At 31.2% G+C, this 17,299-nt stretch overlaps 1 protein-coding gene, 2 long non-coding RNA genes and 1 other non-coding gene across 8 annotated transcripts; 1 reads left to right on the plus strand and 3 right to left on the minus strand.

The window, feature by feature from the left end:
- Positions 1–1,451: 1,451 nt before the first annotated feature.
- Positions 1,452–3,433, minus strand: LOC121219108 (uncharacterized). Its single transcript, XR_005915820.1, has 2 exons — positions 3,271–3,433; positions 1,452–1,797 (listed from the first exon to the last, which is right to left on the minus strand). It is a non-coding gene; the product is annotated as an uncharacterized lncRNA (long non-coding RNA).
- Positions 3,434–6,670: 3,237 nt separating this feature from the next.
- Positions 6,671–7,632, plus strand: LOC107956714 (brassinosteroid-responsive RING protein 1). Its single transcript, XM_016892272.2, has one exon. It carries the CDS (start codon positions 6,832–6,834, stop codon positions 7,336–7,338), a length of 507 nt encoding a protein of 168 aa, XP_016747761.1. The 5' UTR covers positions 6,671–6,831; the 3' UTR covers positions 7,339–7,632.
- A 3,541-nt stretch (positions 7,633–11,173) lies between these two features.
- On the minus strand, positions 11,174–11,837 carry LOC107954536 (uncharacterized). The gene is made up of 2 exons (XR_001699591.2): positions 11,564–11,837; positions 11,174–11,472 (listed from the first exon to the last, which is right to left on the minus strand). It is a non-coding gene; the product is annotated as an uncharacterized lncRNA (long non-coding RNA).
- A 749-nt stretch (positions 11,838–12,586) lies between these two features.
- LOC107954534 (uncharacterized) lies at positions 12,587–16,873 on the minus strand. Of its 5 annotated transcripts, none has more exons than XR_005915822.1 (7): positions 16,208–16,872; positions 15,350–15,431; positions 14,441–14,586; positions 14,232–14,363; positions 14,044–14,150; positions 13,700–13,747; positions 12,587–12,863 (listed from the first exon to the last, which is right to left on the minus strand). It is a non-coding gene; the product is annotated as an uncharacterized protein (transcript). The 5 variants fall into 5 exon arrangements; XR_005915823.1 differs by having other exon boundaries at positions 14,459–14,586; positions 16,208–16,871; XR_005915825.1 differs by having other exon boundaries at positions 12,587–12,923; positions 14,232–14,586; positions 16,208–16,873.
- Positions 16,874–17,299: the final 426 nt, after the last annotated feature.

Consider the following 17,299-nt stretch of genomic DNA (forward strand, 5'->3'; position numbering starts at 1 on the left):
CATCATTCTGATTTCCCATTCCCATATCTCCATTTTCATGACCTCTACCATCATTGGCTGTAGAATTTTCTGCATAATTCTTGTTGGAAAAACCAGATTTGAAAATGGTTTTCTTGCACAGCAAAAAATTAAAATTTTGAAAACTGACTCGATTTGTGATATTCGTAACAATAAGCCTTAACCGAATTCGTACCTGTGTTTTTGGATAAGCGGATCCTTGATATTTTTCGGCTTTCAACCAAACGATCTTCTCCGCTATTCTCGTATTATGAACTGCTTCGAGTGTGAGCTCAAACCAATTGAATCAAAAACACATAATTAGAAAAAGTTTTCCTTTTGGGGTAAAAATGAAAATTCTATATTCTTTAATAGAACTAGGTAAAATTATTATTTTGAAAAATATGTTTATAAGTTGAGAATAAATTCTCTCTATTTTTGGTATAATAACAATCTCTCAAAAGTTGTGTTAATAGCTCTATCGATGTCATCTATTTATGGGAAGAGAAAGTAGAACCCTTGTAGAGTTGTAGAGGTTTATCTTAAATAGAAAAACAACATCCTACTTAAAATAGGAGAGGGGTGAATGACTCACCCTTGTATTTCTACTAGGGTTGTCACCCCTTTCATGTTATATGAGGGGTTTTGGGCCTCTCTCACATCAAATCCAATTACAATGACTTTTAGAGCCTTTTTGACCAGTACTCTATAATATGATCCAACTCGATTCAGTTTTTCTATTTCCCAAAATAAACTTTAATATTTAAGTATTAAATAATTTTCTCATCCCAAATTTACCCTAGTAAAATTTTTGACAATTTTAGCCCCCCGATAAATTTTGAGAAAATTCGTTCAATATGTCACAACTCAACATATTCACTATGATTGAATGGTTTATTTTCATTTTCGAGCTTCAGAATAATCTAAAAATAGAAACTCATTCTTTCACCATTTTTTAAGTAATCCTATATAGGGGTAGAAATTTCCATTTCCATTTTTGGAAACCTACATTCTTTCCGAATGATTTCATTTCTCTATTTCAGAGAAAACCATAATCATTCTTAAATGTTTCTCAGTTCTCTTTTTCTATTCATTCTTTTCATCTCTATTCAAACACGCAATTCATTTCTGATTTCAATGAACTAGCGAAGGGTCAGATTGGATATATGTAGTTGAGACTCAAATGATTTATAATTAAATTACGACTTTTCACCAATTAATTATAAAAACATTTAGTCGAACCTTATCCCACTCAATCTTTTAAAAACAAGTAAGGTTTTTATTGTCCGATTTGAATCATGAATAGTTAATAAATACATGACAAGTACTTGTGGCATTCTTTCCCTAAACTATATGGCATGCTTATCATACATATGCATGAACATACATTTGCAATCAAATAAATATCATCATGCTATCATAAATAAATGCATAAAATTTAAATGACACTGACCAACCAAAGTTTCCATTATTCCTCTTAGTAAAATAATAAAATTACAAAAGCCACCCCAAAGCATACTTTGGGTATCCTATTTTCCACCATGGACTTTCGCTGTCGCACCGGTTCATGTCGTCATCGTTGTTGTTTTGTCCCTGCCGTCACCGTCAGGCTATAGTCGACCATTGTCGAGCCGCCGCCAACCACCATCGCTGACCACCAACACCGGCCCCTGTCGTTGATCATCACCATTGGATCACCGACAGCCTCCACTGTTGGACCATCATTAGTTTTTTGCCAGTTTGGCTGGGTCAGGTTTGCGTGGCCTCAATCAGCCTAGATGTGTCTCAATTTTCTAGGTTCTGCCGAAAATATTGGCTACATAAGTCTTATGTCCGTTTTCGGATCATATAAATTATTCTAAAATAATAAGATAAATAAATCCTATTTCGAGATGATTGTCCATGATCTTATTACATACCCTGGAATTAATAATAGTTACATTCAAATTAATAATAATTACTTTGGAAAAATTACTTTATCATATAAATGATAAAATCATAACTTACATCCATTCACATACATATCCCTAAACATGCAGATAATTACAATAATGACACATCTTATTAAAAATCAATCACACATGAACAAGAGAGAGCTTCTTGTATCGATTTATACTATAAATATATCACAACCTGACTCTAATACCAAATTTTGAAAAAAAATTAGTTTGAAAATGGTTTTCTTACACAACGAAAAAATAAAAATTTGAAAAGCGAACCGGTTTATGATATTCATAGTAATAAACTTTTCTCGAAATATACTTGTGCTTTAAGCAAGTGCTTCGAAATAATTTGATTGATGTGCAAGTATACACAATCGTTGGCAAGTAATAAAGTAGTAAGTAAGAGTTATCGTATCCACAAAGACTGTTTATAAAAATCAAGTATTGCAAAATTAATTACTAAGCAAATTGGTTGGTGATGAAAATAAATTAAAGTGATGGATTTCTAATTATATTAGACTAACTTAAGTATGCTTAAAATTAAATTAAAGAAAGAAATAAGTATGCAAGTTTTTAAGAGACATTACAATAACATGCATTTGTTAGAATAATTTTCCTTTCTAACTTAGAAATATTTAAATAATGCTAATAATGTTACGGAAAAATCTATGACAACTTAGCTATTTATTAACCCTGTTTTAATTACGATTACTTTGGCTTCTCTCGAAGTCCTAATTTTAACCTCTTGTCTACATATTTCTATGTCTATTCTGACTTCAAGGTTACCTTTTCAAGCATCGTTTAATAATTCAAACTTATTAAATTATTAAGTCTAGATATGTCTATGTCAACAACTAAGTATTTTTAATAAGTAGAAAATAAATTATGTAAGGTAACAGTAATATTTTTATATTGAAACGATTTAATCACATAAATCCTAGCGTTATGCAAGGTAATAAAGTTCTTTGAATATTATTACAAATCTAACCTAATATTATCATAAATAGATCAAACATGCACCATTCAGTTATCGTGTCAATTAATTACAATTTGATTCTGATTTAATAATTAATTCAATTGCATCCCTACATTTATAATGCACAAATGACATATTCACGGTTTTATTTGAATGGATAAGTAATCGAGGCATATAACATCATTAGCATAATTAAATAATCTAGGCTACAAAATTTAAATCATTCTAACACTGAAAAAATTAAGCAACCATGATTATACTAACAGCAAAAAACTCAGTTGCAATCATGTTTATCAAATTGAGCAAAGATAAAATATTGAAGGATAAAGAATGCAAAGCCGTTTTCGGTGGTACTTCGAGGCACAGCTCATTTCGCTCCTCCTTCGTTCTTCACTTCTTGTTGTGACAACTAAGCTGAAATGCTCCCAATATGGTCGAATGGAGGTTGGTCTCAAAGCCTTGCAAAACTCTTTAAAGAGTGGGAAAATATGGAGAATGAAAGAAGAGAGAAAAGAGAGAAGAGATGGTGAGTGAGGGATGATTGAAATAGGGGAATGAAAAAGGGTATTTATACTTGTAAGGGGCCTTTAAGTTTGCTAAAAATAGTATGTCAATCCCCTCTTTTTCTCTCATGTATGGTTGACCACCTTGAATTGAAGAAGGAGGGTGGATAACTTTGCTAAAAATAGCTAGTCCAAGCTTGATTTGTGGGAGGGAGTTGAACGGTCACTTGAGGAATTTGTTGGGGCTAATTTGTGATTTTTAACAAGTCTAATCCTAATTTAATTAATTTATGGATGGTTGGGTTGCTCATAGCCGAATTTGGGCTATTTCCTCTTTAATGGACGGTTTGGGCTTCAAATTAAGTAGTAGGCTTGTCCATTTCAATGATTCAATTACGAGTTGGGTCAAGTTTGTCCCAAGATCCACAAATTTATGTTATTGGACATCCAAAGCTGATTAATTATCAGCTCTCCTCTGCATGTCAAGTGCTATAGGGATGCTACAACATTTGACCTTCAAAAGGTGAGCTTCAAGACTGTCTTCTCTCCATTTGCACCAAACTGCTTCAAATTTGGCAAAAATGTGTAAGTTTAGCATATAAATAATTTTAAAATGGAGATTTATTTTTAATTTTGTCCATCTTAGTTATTTTTTAATAAAAATACAAATTGTCTATCGAAACACTCATAATTTACATGAATTACTAGTTAAAATGTGCTAAAAAAGTCTATATAATTTAGAGTTATCAGCAAGACATATCCTTGTCATTTCTGGCTTTCAACCGAATGACCTTCTCCGCTATTCTCGTACTACGAACTGCTTCGAGTGTGGGCCCGAACACTTTTGAATCAGACACAAAACCAGAAATTATTTACTTTACTTTTAGTGGGAAAGTAAAACTTTCTCTCAAATAGAACTCGATAGAATTGTTATTCTCAAAAAATATAATTTATACTTAGAAATAAATTCTTACTTTTTCGGGAAAAATAATAATATCTCAAAGTTGTTTATAACTTGTTATATTTTTAACCTTATTGGTGTCGTTTATTTATAGGGAGAAGAAGTGAAACCTTTAATGAATTAGTAGAAGTTTATTTAATAAAAAAAAACTTCCTAGTTGAACTAGAAGAGAGAGGGGCAGCAACCCTAGTTAAACATATTAGAGTTTTTTTTCCCTTGTATTCAATATGAGGGGCTTTTAGACCTCTCTCGTATTAGGTCCAATTATAAGTGTTTCCTGAAATTTTAGCCCATCACTATATAATTCAATCCAACCAAATACATGTTATTCTATTTTCCAAAATAAATATCATAAATTAATTTAAATCATGGAAACTTTACCGTAAAAGAATCTATAAGAAAATATATTTAATTTTCTTTATTCAATGGATTCACAATGACCAATTAATTTAATCTCATTTTTTAACTTCACTTATTTAATTAATTAAATAAATAATTCGAAAAATTATAAATTAATTCTCAGGTCATTTTCAAACTTAGCAAGAAAACCACATTCATTTTCAAATGTTTCCCATTTCTTTAACTTAACCATTTATATTCGTTTTTGTTCATTTGATTCAACATGCAATTCATTTATGGTTTCAACGAGCTAGTGAAGAGACTGATTGGACATATGTGATTAGGGCTCAAATGATTTATAATTAAGTTCCAGCTTTTCACCGATTAATTATAAACTTATTTAGTCACGAATTCATTTCACTATAGTATCGTGACATGCCATTATGAAAGCTGCTTGACCAGTGCTCGTCTAATGACATTGTCTTTAGTGTGTTACACTCATAGGATATCATTAATCTCTTTGGGATAAATCTACTCCCCAATATGATCCTATTTTATCTCATGGTAACCATTACATCTTCCTTCATAAAAAGTCAATTACTATCAAATAGTAATTAAGTCATTCATCTCAAAGATGAACAATTCGTGGTCACGTTTAATTTTGATCTATCATGTAATGCCAATTATAGGATATCATTTACACATGTCTTGGGCTATGACTTCCACTATTGTGAATGATGCTACATATTGCGGAAGTTGTATACCCAATGCACCAACTTTCGATTATTTATCTATTTGAATTTAGACTTTTATTTACATCAAAGTATATGAGTAGTTCATCATCCATTCAAAATTAAGGTACGCCACATTTTGAATGTCACAAGTGAATAAATTCATAAACGAATTTAGGATCTATTTTGCTTGGGTTCAGTTCAATGTATTGTTAATCCAGTCTTCTGGGAGTCATGCGCTCTAATGTCCAAGACATGGCATCTCCCCAATTGGGCTTGATAAACGACATATTAGTCTTTCAATTGGTTTGCTCATTTTCAATTCGACTAAAGACATGTTTAGGTTCGTCTACTAATATAAGTTATCTTTCCGTATTACGATCCAACCACGTTATATCACTTAATATTAGTTAAACATTAAACAACTAGTGAGCTAATATTTGCTTCTACTTTGCTTTACATGCAAAAACCACATGAGGACATCATACAAAGGATATTAATGTAATTCATGAATAATTTTATTAACTAATCTGTTTGGAAAAATTAGAAGTGTACAAACAAATATATTACACTTAGGGCACTAGATCTAATAGTTGGTATATCCACAATTAATTCCTAATTTGATGGCACGAAGACAGAGGATATGAAAATCGAGGAATTCGGAGTAAAGGTTATTAGTGCTGGTGGTTGTAGGCAAAGGTATAGTCCCAACGCTCGCCAAATTTGGTGAGAGCTAAGGAACAATGTTAGACATATAATAAATAAATTATTATTTATAAAATAAGACTAAAAATAAAGAAAAGTTTGAATATGGTTAAAATATTGTTTGTGAGATTTTTTAAATTATTATTTTAATAAATAAATTTTATGTTAGAAAAAGAGAAAAATATGTATTCATTTATTTATAATTTTGTATGTATGTTTATAAAATTTTATTGACTTTTATAAAAAAAACTTTTAAATAATATTTTTATTTTTTAAAATTCTTAAAAATTTAAAATTAAGACTAAATTAATATAATGTATAAAGTTGAGGATTAAATTTATTAAATTTTAAAGAATTTGAACCAGATAGAATTTATAAAAATTAGAGGATTAAATTTATTATCATGTCAATGAGAAAATGGTTTAATGAACACACTTGTTGATTATTAGATGAATGATGACCATATTAAATTTCGAAGGAGTTAGTGATTAAAATAAGAAGAATTTAAATTTAAGTGATAACCCAATAATTTTCATATTTAGGTAGTTTACCCAAAGAAAAAACTAGGAAGTCTGTGATATATTAATTTCCATGCAAACCCCTAGCTAAAAACAGAAGCTTCTTCCACTTCTTCTTCTCTCCCTGGCCCAATTTTTTGTCTCTCTTCTCTTTCTTTATGGGGTTTCCAGTCGGTTACATGGAAGTTTTCTTACCAAAACTCTTCGTTTATACTTTATCCTTTCTGGGTTTCATCCGAAATCTAATTGTTTCCCTTTCTGACTGCCTGGGACTCTCCGACTTCCTCGATACAGATGCGGTCTGGCCGGAAAATCCGACCCGAGCAACAACCGATAATCCGCCTGTATCCGCCCTGCTGATCCGGGAAATCCTCCCCGTTATAAAGTTTAAGGAGCTTGTCGTCATAGGGGATCCACCAGAGAGCTGTGCCGTTTGCTTGTACGAGTTCGAAGGAGGGGAAGATATCAGGTGGTTGAGGAACTGTAGGCACGTCTTCCACCGAGCGTGTTTGGACCGTTGGATGGACCATGATCAGAAAACATGTCCGCTTTGTAGGACATCATTCGTGCCTGATGAGTTGCAGGATGAGTTTAATCAGCGGCTCTGGGCTGCTTCTGGGGTCAATGATTTTTACAGTGACTACAGTTCGGTACCAGGATTGTAGATAGACTGATTAGGGGAAGAGTAGAAGGAAGGGTACTTGTTTTGTCTAATCCAATGGCTTTTGCTCATTGCATGGGAATTTGATGCGTAACAAATATAGAGTCGGGAAAAGAAATAGTTTTCCATAGTGCCACAATTATGTCTCTTTCTATTGTTTCTGAGATGGAGTAAATAGGTTGTTAAGTACTAATCATCATGTTTGGATTATTGGAATTTGTTTTGAGGCAGTAAGAAAAGGATTCTTTCTCTCACTTCATTTACAAAATCTTGAGCTTCTAGGTTCCCATGGGTGAAAGGCTCCTGTTTCAATTTCTTCTTTTTAAAGTTACGTATGATAATTCGGATTAAAATCAACCAACTAATTAATACATACTTAATTTCAATGATATGATGGCATATGTGGGTAATTTGGAACAATTTGTAGAGGTGAAATAGTTGGGACGATGAATGCTGAACTGCAGGATTTTTTATCTTCCTCTGCTGATCTGTGAAGAATAATTTGTGAAAGTTTAAGAAAAATAGATGCATAACTTTTTTTTACTGAACTTGGATTCTGTGCTTGACGCATCTTTTTCTCAGGCACTGTTTAAGTAGCTAAAGGCTGGTTTCTGTACGATTAAACAGTGACATCAACAAAATGCAGTTGGTTTGTAGCATGGAATTTGAAATACTGATCGGTCCCCCACCTGAAAGGCCTGAAGCCATGTCTACGGACAGGGGCCCAAATCCAACAGGATTGATGAGTCCCTTTTCGGTTCAACTTTCAATGAGAAATGAAAATTGAAGGATCCCAAATGTATCTGCTATCTTTGTCTCACCTTTTCGGTCTTACTAAACTAAAGACACTCACTTGTCCTCACATTTAACAAATTTGAAGCTCCAGTCTCAATCTAAGAAACATGATTTAGCCCAAATCTCAATGCTTTACCTTTAATGTGACACAGCGATTTGCCAACAATTTAAAGCAGTGTATTTCAAAAAAAAAAATGTGACAATGATTTAATTATCTACTTTTGCTCATCTTCAAACAAATAATAGGTGCTGTTGGGTATGGGCTATTGGGGTTCCCTACCCTAGGAAATAGTACTTCACACAAAAAAAAAATCAATAAGCTAGGTTTAAGGCTCTTTACTGCTTTTGAAAAGTGTCGTGGAAAAGTGCTTTTGAAAAGTGTTGTGGAAAAGTGCTTTTCAGAAGTAATTTTGAAAATTTTGAGTGTTTGGCATTGCTGTCAAAAAGTGCTTTTGAAGAATAAAATGACCATTTTAGACATGATATTATAAAATAACAAATATGTATTTAAATAATATTCAAATTAGTTAATATTATGATATTTTAGCAAAAATATAAAAAAAATTTATTATAACTTATTGTTAATATTTTAATATATAATATTAATTTTAAATATTTCTAAGTAATTAAAATTAATTATTTATTAAATTTAATTAGAATATATAAATTATATTTAAATATTTAAATATAATAATTAAATATTTGTAATTAGATATTGACACAATTGTATTATTATAAAAATTATTTTTTATTTTTAATTAATCTTTTAACACATTTGTATTATTTTATTTTAAAATATATTTGAATATATAACTCATATTATATGTAAACATAACATAGAAAACATAAACCTAACAAATTAAAATATTACATATATTTGGATTGAAGTTTTAAAAAGGGATAATATTTATATATCAAATATAAATACTAAAAATTTTACAATAGCATTTACAATTTAAAGTGAATTGATTAAACTAGAAGCTATAACATCTCTTGTTAATTCCATTTGAAAACCACTTAAATTGTTTGATTCACCGTCATCATCACTATCGTCGTCATCGTCGTCATTATCATCACTTTCTCGACCATGCGCATTTTCTGAATCAATATTATTCTCATATGCTGAGTTAATATCTTCGTATTCCATAAAATCTACATCATTTCGATTGACATGTTTTCGGATAAAATTGTGTATCATCATTGTAGCAACAACGATCATCGTTTGCTTTTCAAAACTATAACTTGGCATATCCCTTAAAATGACCCATTTTTTTTTTCAAAACACCAAAAGTTCGTTCAATCACACTACGTAATGATGAATGTGCATGATTGAATACCTCTTCTTTGCCAAATATTGGTCTACCTCTACGGAAGTCAGGTAAATGATATCGTTGACCTCTATATGGTCCAAGATAACCTTTCATTTGAGGATATCCAGAATCAACAAGATAATATTTTCCTACAAGTCATAATATAACAAACAATTAATTCAAGAATTTTTTTTAATAAAAATTATCAATTAAAGAACTTATACTTTATTATTTAAAAAATCACATATAAATAAAATATCTAACCATTTGGAGGATGCGGAAATTTGTATTTTGGATCTCAAATTGCATCAAGAAATATTCTACTGTCATGTGTTAATCCTTACCATCCAGCCATGACAAATGTGAAACACATATTAAAATCACATACTGCCATAACATTTTGAGTCGGGATACCTTTTCTTCCAATATAGGGAATTTGTTCATTTGGTGGAAGAATAGCGACAATGTGAGTACCATCAATTGCACCTATGCAATCCTGAACAAATAATCATATTAATCTCGTGCATATTTTTAGTCGACCAAATATATTAAAATATAATAATATAAAATTAAATTTTAACCTTAAAATGCGGCATATATCTAAAATCATTACGTATTTGTTCGGGTATTGAGCTAAAAAAAGGATCTTCTGGTGCAATTAGATCAGTGGCCATCCTTGAAACTTTCTCAAGCACAACTGCAAAGTGTCGACTTATTGTTGATTCAGACCTTTGAAATCTTTCTCGACATTGAGAAACTTTTGCACCAGTGCCCAAGATTTATAAAAAAAATTCCCAACATTTTAGTAGAAGATATGTTTCTTGAAGTTTGCAAGTTGTATCTTGTCTCCAAAACTCTCAGCAAACTTGTGAATACCATTTTAGACATCCTAAAATTAATCATACAACGTGATTCGTGACCGTCAAGGATCTCTTGGATCCATGTCTCACCTGACTATTTTGAATCCATGCATGGTTGCCTCAATATATATTTCTCGTAATATAATTGTACGGAAGAAGATGCAACAACAAATAATCTGTTAAAACATTCCATGCGTTGTAAAATCTCTTTCTTTTCCCTTTCATCGTCACTTTCATCACCGCTATAATCCTCAACTATACTCATCACCTGTGAATAAATTTTATATCCAAAATCACATATAAACAACAATTGATAAAACTAATTTAGTAAAAAATAAGTAGAATATAAATTCAATGAAGAAAGACCAAACATAAACAACTTTTAATAAAACTAGATTACACATAAATAAGTAGAACATAAATTCAATATCCAAAAACCAAACATAAATAACTGTTGATAAAACTAGTTTAGCATTGTTGTTTAGTCACATAATAGATATCTTTGAACCCTAAAAGATCAAAAAAATTTCAACTACCCTCCATTTCCGTCTCAAGCCACAAAGCTCTAATCTTGGGATTAATTGATAAAAACATAATTCGCTTGTCCTTATTGAGCAATAATCTAAGTGCGAAAAAATATAGCGGACTAGCTTTTGGAACTTTTTCCGACATGCTGTCAAGCATTTTGACTGCTTGTGGAATACCAAATGGATCCATAACAAGAGTCAAACTAGATATGGCTTGACTCATACTGTCAGCTGCATTGCATAATTTTTCTATTTGATTGGACAATCTTGTAGCCCCTCCAATTTGCTTTGAGGATTTCTTTCTTCCAGTTTTAAAATGTGAACTTGACATCTCAGGGTTTTTTCTATTTTGACTATTTCCATCAATTTGAACACCATTTGAAATGTGAACATCATTTGAAATGTGAACATCATTTGAAATGTGAACATCATTTAAAATGTGAACATCATTTCTCATATTTTCTTTTTCATTTTCTTCAGGTATTTCGTTGTTAACATCCTCAAAAAAATCACTAGGGAGTGTACCAGAAGAAGGTGCCCATGCTTTATCACCTGTTGCAACTATCCCCATGAACATTTGGTCCAACTTCCCTTCGAATTCAGGATCAATGCCCGATGTTCTAAATTTTTTAGCTTCAGGCACAACCTACATATAAAATGATAGTTTAATAACAGTAATTATCAATAACATCATAAATAAGAAATAAAATAAAAAATATTTAGAATTATTAATGTACCTGGAGCTTACTCTCCCACCATTCATCCGATGCATCAACGGTTCTTTTTATAGGATTCCACCCTAAACCAGTATCTTCACCTTTAAGTTTCTTCCAAGCTTTCCATTCTTTTTTAGGGCATCCCACCTATTTTTAAGTTGTCTTTGTGAAAAACACTTGCCCTTTTCTTTCTCAAAGTTGGTCATTATTTTCAACCATCCATCTCTTGTAAAATGAATACCAGGCCTATTGCCTTTCAATATATCTTTAATACAAATATCACAAAATATTTCTGTCAATCTCTTATCCCACATTGCTTTTACTTTTTCATCACTAACTTCAACCGCCAAATTACTCATCTATTGTGTATACGAACAGATTCGTTTCAGCCAGTAAAGCGATCAAGAAAATAAAATATCACATAAGTATATATGTTTACATGTGTATCAAAATTTTAACTATATACATGAACAAATAACAATAATAATGATAATAATGAAGTAACCACTACAACAAAATAGGCTTTTAGCGACACTTTTTTAGGCTTTTAGCGGCGCTTTTAGAAGCGCGGCCAAAAACGCCGCTAATGATAGCATCGCTAACTTTAGCGGCGTTTTTATAACTAAACGCCGCTAAAGACCAAGACCTTTAGCGGCGCTTTTCCCACAAACGCCGCTAAAGACCATGACCTTTAGCGGCGCTTGTCCCACAAATGCCGCTGAAGACCATGACCTTTAACGACGCTTTTCCCACAAAACTTCTCCCACAAACGCCGCTAAACACTATGACCTTTAGCGACGCTTTTCCCACAAACGCCGCTAAAAAACATAATCTTTAGCGGCGCTTTTATCACAAACGCCGCTAAAAGTACAATTCTTTAGTGACATTTATGAAAAAACGCCACTAATTTTGGCAAATTTGTAACATCCGATTTTCATCCATATACAATCCTTCTTGTAACATAAAATCCAAACAAAAAGGGCAAATTTAAATGATACTTCAAATTCAATGAAAGATATATGATATAAATTGATAACTGAATTATAATTCAAAATATTCTTACAATAATATTAAAATTAACAATGTTAAAAATATTCTTACAATAACTAAATCACACTAAAATGTTTACACAATCACCTCCCAGAAACAGGTGCAACAGTAACCACAAGAACAAAAAAAAAGAAAAATACACAAATCCAGCAACAACAGTTTTGGCAATCACTTTTTCAGGAGTAATACCGAAAAAATAACCCCCTGATTTCAACAAAAATGACACGTTACTCAGAAGTCTGCTTGCTTTGTCTTCAGTTTCAAATCTTAACTGCAAATAGAAGAATAGAAATGCACTTCAGATTCATACATTAGAAGACCAAAACCACATCTGCAAATAAATAAAAGCAAAACATACACACAATAAGTACTGGAAAATTAAACCAATACTAACTTTCAAGGTAACACTTTGGAATAAAAATAAATAAGTAAAGGTCTAATTATGAATTTTATCCCCTTAATTTACAAAACCTGATAAGTTAGTCCAATTAATTAATTGGATAACATTAATAAACCTTACTGTTAAATTACTAGCTTGAATATCAACACTTCAATATTTAATATGTAAGGAATTATCAAAAATCAACATTTCAACATGTTAGCAAAGCAGCCTGTTCCTGCAGCATGCAAAGATGATCCAATGCTTCAATAGCATAAAAAAAAAATAAAGTTTTTAAGCATACTAAAATCCTAAAGAGATAAAGAAATTGACTTGGTCAAAGATATAGAAGTTTTTCATTGGCATAAATTTCAGTAAGAACATTGAACAAATAAAAAAACTATATATATAAATATTGCAAAGTATAAATCCTGGCAATTCAATCTATTTGATTAAAAATCTACCAAATAGTTTGAACTCACATGCTTACCTGCTTCCTATATTGAAAGACAAAAACATGCATTAATTTTTCTATAGGAAGTGAAATCATAAAATTTAAGATTAAATAGAATATGGGTATCTCCCCATTATAAGCTTAGATCAAACAAAATTCAGAAGAAAATCTAAGAAGATACGCAAAAAAAAAAAAAATCAACATGAACCAGCTAATGAATGAATTAAAAGAAACCTAATAAGCAGACAGAAAAAAAAGGAAAATTTATTATTACCTGTAGAAAAGTAACTTCAAGGGTGATTAATGTAAAAGCCTTTTTCAGCTGAAATAACGATAAGAAGAGAAGAGGTGAAGGTCCAAAATCCTATGCAAATATGGGTTTACTTTTTTTCTTTTAATTATTTCTCTAAATTATTTACAAGAGAATCGGCAATTTTATTTAGGGGGTGGTGGAAAAGCAAAACCATTCGAACCGAAAATTATAAAAAAGCAAGAAGCCAGGTATTTAAATATATTCTCTTTTAGCAACATGGAGTTTTTGGGATCAAATTCTAACAAATTAAAGTTTCCAATGAAATTCAAAATTACACCATTAAGTAAATAAGAGTTTTAAATTACCTGAGATAAAAAAACCATTTTGGGTATAAACTTTTGTAACTATTTATTAAATCTGCAATGTCATTTTGATGCTTTGGTTCAATATTAGCTGAAGCTTCTCTAAGTTCCTGCAATTTTAAAACAACAAAATTTAAAAGAATAAAAAACAAAAGCTTTTTTCGAGATGGGGATTCAATGAGGCAAAATACCTGTTCGTCAACGACGTTGATATCACTGAGTTTACGAGCAGATTTCTTCCCAGAACTGCCCATTTCTTTTGCTAAGAAATAGTTTCTTGAGAATCCAAATTCCTCTTCCTCCGCCGCGTTAAAATCCATTTTCTGAAGATTATTCGTTCAAACAAAAAATATTTGCAAAGATAATAAAAAATGAAAATGAAAATAAAATGACATTATACATGATTGGAGTGCTATACGAGTAATCATGTTGCAAGAAAAGTGATTGGAGTGCTATATGTATAATTCCAGTTTCGCAGCTCTTATTCTCGTTTCTGTCTAATGCTTGGACATCTTGGTTGTGGTTGATTTTGATGACTGTTATTTTCTGTCATGAAATGAATGAAAGTGTTTTTGGCCAACAACAACAACCAAAAAAAAAAAAGAACACTAAAAGAACCACATGCTAAGGATGAAGGGATAGTAGCCCCCAACTTCGAGCCAGAAGAGGCAGACACTGAACCAAAGAGAAGAAACAGTAAATAGTAACTTTGGCTTGGATCTTTATGTCAACTTGCTTGTCATAGCCTAGTAAAAGTAAAATACTCAAATCTAGAGCTAACAAGAAATGTAAAACATACACAGATAATCGCTTCCTAATTCAAGAGTTCTTAGTTCAGTATGGGAGAAGAAACAACGTAAGATAATAAAGCAAATAACTCTTGAACCATTAAGATTCATTGTTGAGTAATCTTTAAAAATAATAATAATAAGGGTCACTCCTACTTCAATAGGAGAGTAGAATTTGCTGATACTCATACAACTACTCTTACAATTGAGATTAGCATCTAGATAAAATTCCTCATCAATAAACCAAAACCTGAACATTGTGATTACAATTGATAAATGAACATTTAACTACCTCAACTTAGAAATCACAACATATGGTATAAGATACCTAAAGGAATAAAGCTACAAAAATAACAATTACAATATAAAAAAGACAAGAAGAACAAAATGTTAGGGTGAACCTAATAGAACTTAGAGAGGTAATCATGTTAGCTCCGCTTGCTCAGATTCCATTCACATGCATAGAAATGGTTGAGCTAGATAAACACAATGCCTACACAGGATCCAAGAAGTCCATTTACCTTGATATCAGTACCAGTGTATTGATATAGTCCGTTTGCTTAAAGCTTCATGCATTTGGTTCTGCTACTAATTTGTTCAACACTGTACCACGTTGAAGGCAGAAATAGATAACTTAAACAAATTAGAAATAGATAAATTAAACAACTTAGAATAGATAACAGTAGTCTCTCTATCATATCCATCACTTAGAAATACATTTGCCTTATCTATTTATTTTTAAACTACTTTAAAAAAACATTCAGTCATCCTCAAAACTCAAAAAGTACCTCAGCCAAAATGGTTAAATTAGCATTCAGCACAAGCAATTTAGTAAAAAAATTCCAAGTATTTCGATGAAAAAATACTCATTAAAAAAAAGAATTTTGGATGAATTACAAAAGCAGATCAAAGCCTTGTGCCCTGTTAAGTCACAGTGAATATCTTAACCATCAAATTAACATATTAAATTCTATCAAAATGAATGATTAAAATTGGGATTAACATATTAACCATCAAATTAACATATATGAAATACCAAACAGGCATTAAAACAAACACATGGAAAACATAAGAATATAACTAGTTCTTCTTTTTTGTATGCGGCGTAGTCATTCTACTGCTAAAATTTCCACTTAGCTGGGAAGAAAATTGATCTGCAAATCCTTCATAATCATTCATTACATTCATATCATCATATAATTTTGAATGACAAGTCTCAATTGCTTCTCTCTGATCTTTCTATCAACAATTATTCAACCAGTATTGCCATCAATATTTAGAAATCAGAGTGACTCTAGAACCTAATTTTCTTTAATCCCCTAATTACAGATAGACAAGCTGATAAAATTTAGACCGTAAATGAACATATAAGATCTTACCTTATCCTTCAAAACAACGGAGCTACTTCCTCCTATCAGAATGCTTGCTTTTCATCAACAGGATTCGAATCTGAAACTGACTCCATAAAGGTAGGTTCCTCAATAGACCCTTCACTCTCATATTCATCCGGCACTTTACCGTTTTCATTTGCCACAGTTGAGTCAGATTCATCTTCTTTCTTCCCAAATAACTTAGATGGAAGAATAGATGAGACAGCCGCTTTTGCACTTCTCTTGGCTGCTTCATGGAGGAAGAGAGATTTTTGGATTTTGCTAAAAGTCCAGCGGGACTGTGACTGTGATTGTTATATGTGTATGAATCGAGATCGGTTTTTTTTAAAGTTCTGCAGAGAAAGAAAAAATAGCTTTCCAAATTTGGGCGTTTGAATTGGGGTTGAGGAAGAAAAGATAGCAATGGGCTCGGAGTTAAAAATTTTAAAGGACGTATGTTTGTAAAGTTGGGGGGTTTCAAGGGGGGAAATTAGGGATTTTAGGAGGGAAAGTTGGGGATTTTGGGGGGAGGGGATTTTATAAAAATGGCGCTATTTTTCTATAAATTATTTTTTTTAGCGTTTTTTATAAAAATGCCGCTAAATGTTTTTCTATATAAAATAGCTATTTTTTAAAAGTAAAATTATTTTTTGTGGCGCTTTTTTATAAAAACGTCGCTAAATGTTTTGCTATATAAAATGACTATTTTTTAAAGTAAAATTATTTTTTGTGACGTTTTTTATAAAAACGCGCTAAATGTTTTGCTATATAAAATGACTATTTTTTAAAGTAAAATTATTTTTTGTGGCGTTTTTAATAAAAACGCCGCTATTACTTACCTTCCGCTAAATATTTTGCTGTATAAAATTACTATTTTTTAAAGTAAAATTATTTGTGGCGTTTTTTATAAAAACGCCGCTATTGCTTACCTTTTGCGGCGTTTTTTATGAAAACGCCGCAAAATGTTTTGCTATATAAAATGACTATTTTTTAAAGTAAAATTATTTTTTGTGGCGCTTTTTTATAAAAACGCCGCTAAATGTTTTGCTATATAAAATGACTATTTTTTAAAGTAAAATTATTTTTTGTGGCGTTTTTAAT

The sequence above is a fragment of the Gossypium hirsutum genome, chromosome D07 (assembly GCF_007990345.1).
Source record: "Gossypium hirsutum isolate 1008001.06 chromosome D07, Gossypium_hirsutum_v2.1, whole genome shotgun sequence".
NCBI lineage: Eukaryota > Viridiplantae > Streptophyta > Magnoliopsida > Malvales > Malvaceae > Gossypium > Gossypium hirsutum.

Coding starts and splice junctions, on each gene's coding strand:
- LOC107956714 (XM_016892272.2), top strand. CDS start 6,832: ATGGGGTTTCCAGTCGGTTACATGGAAGTTTTCTTACCAAAACTCTTC.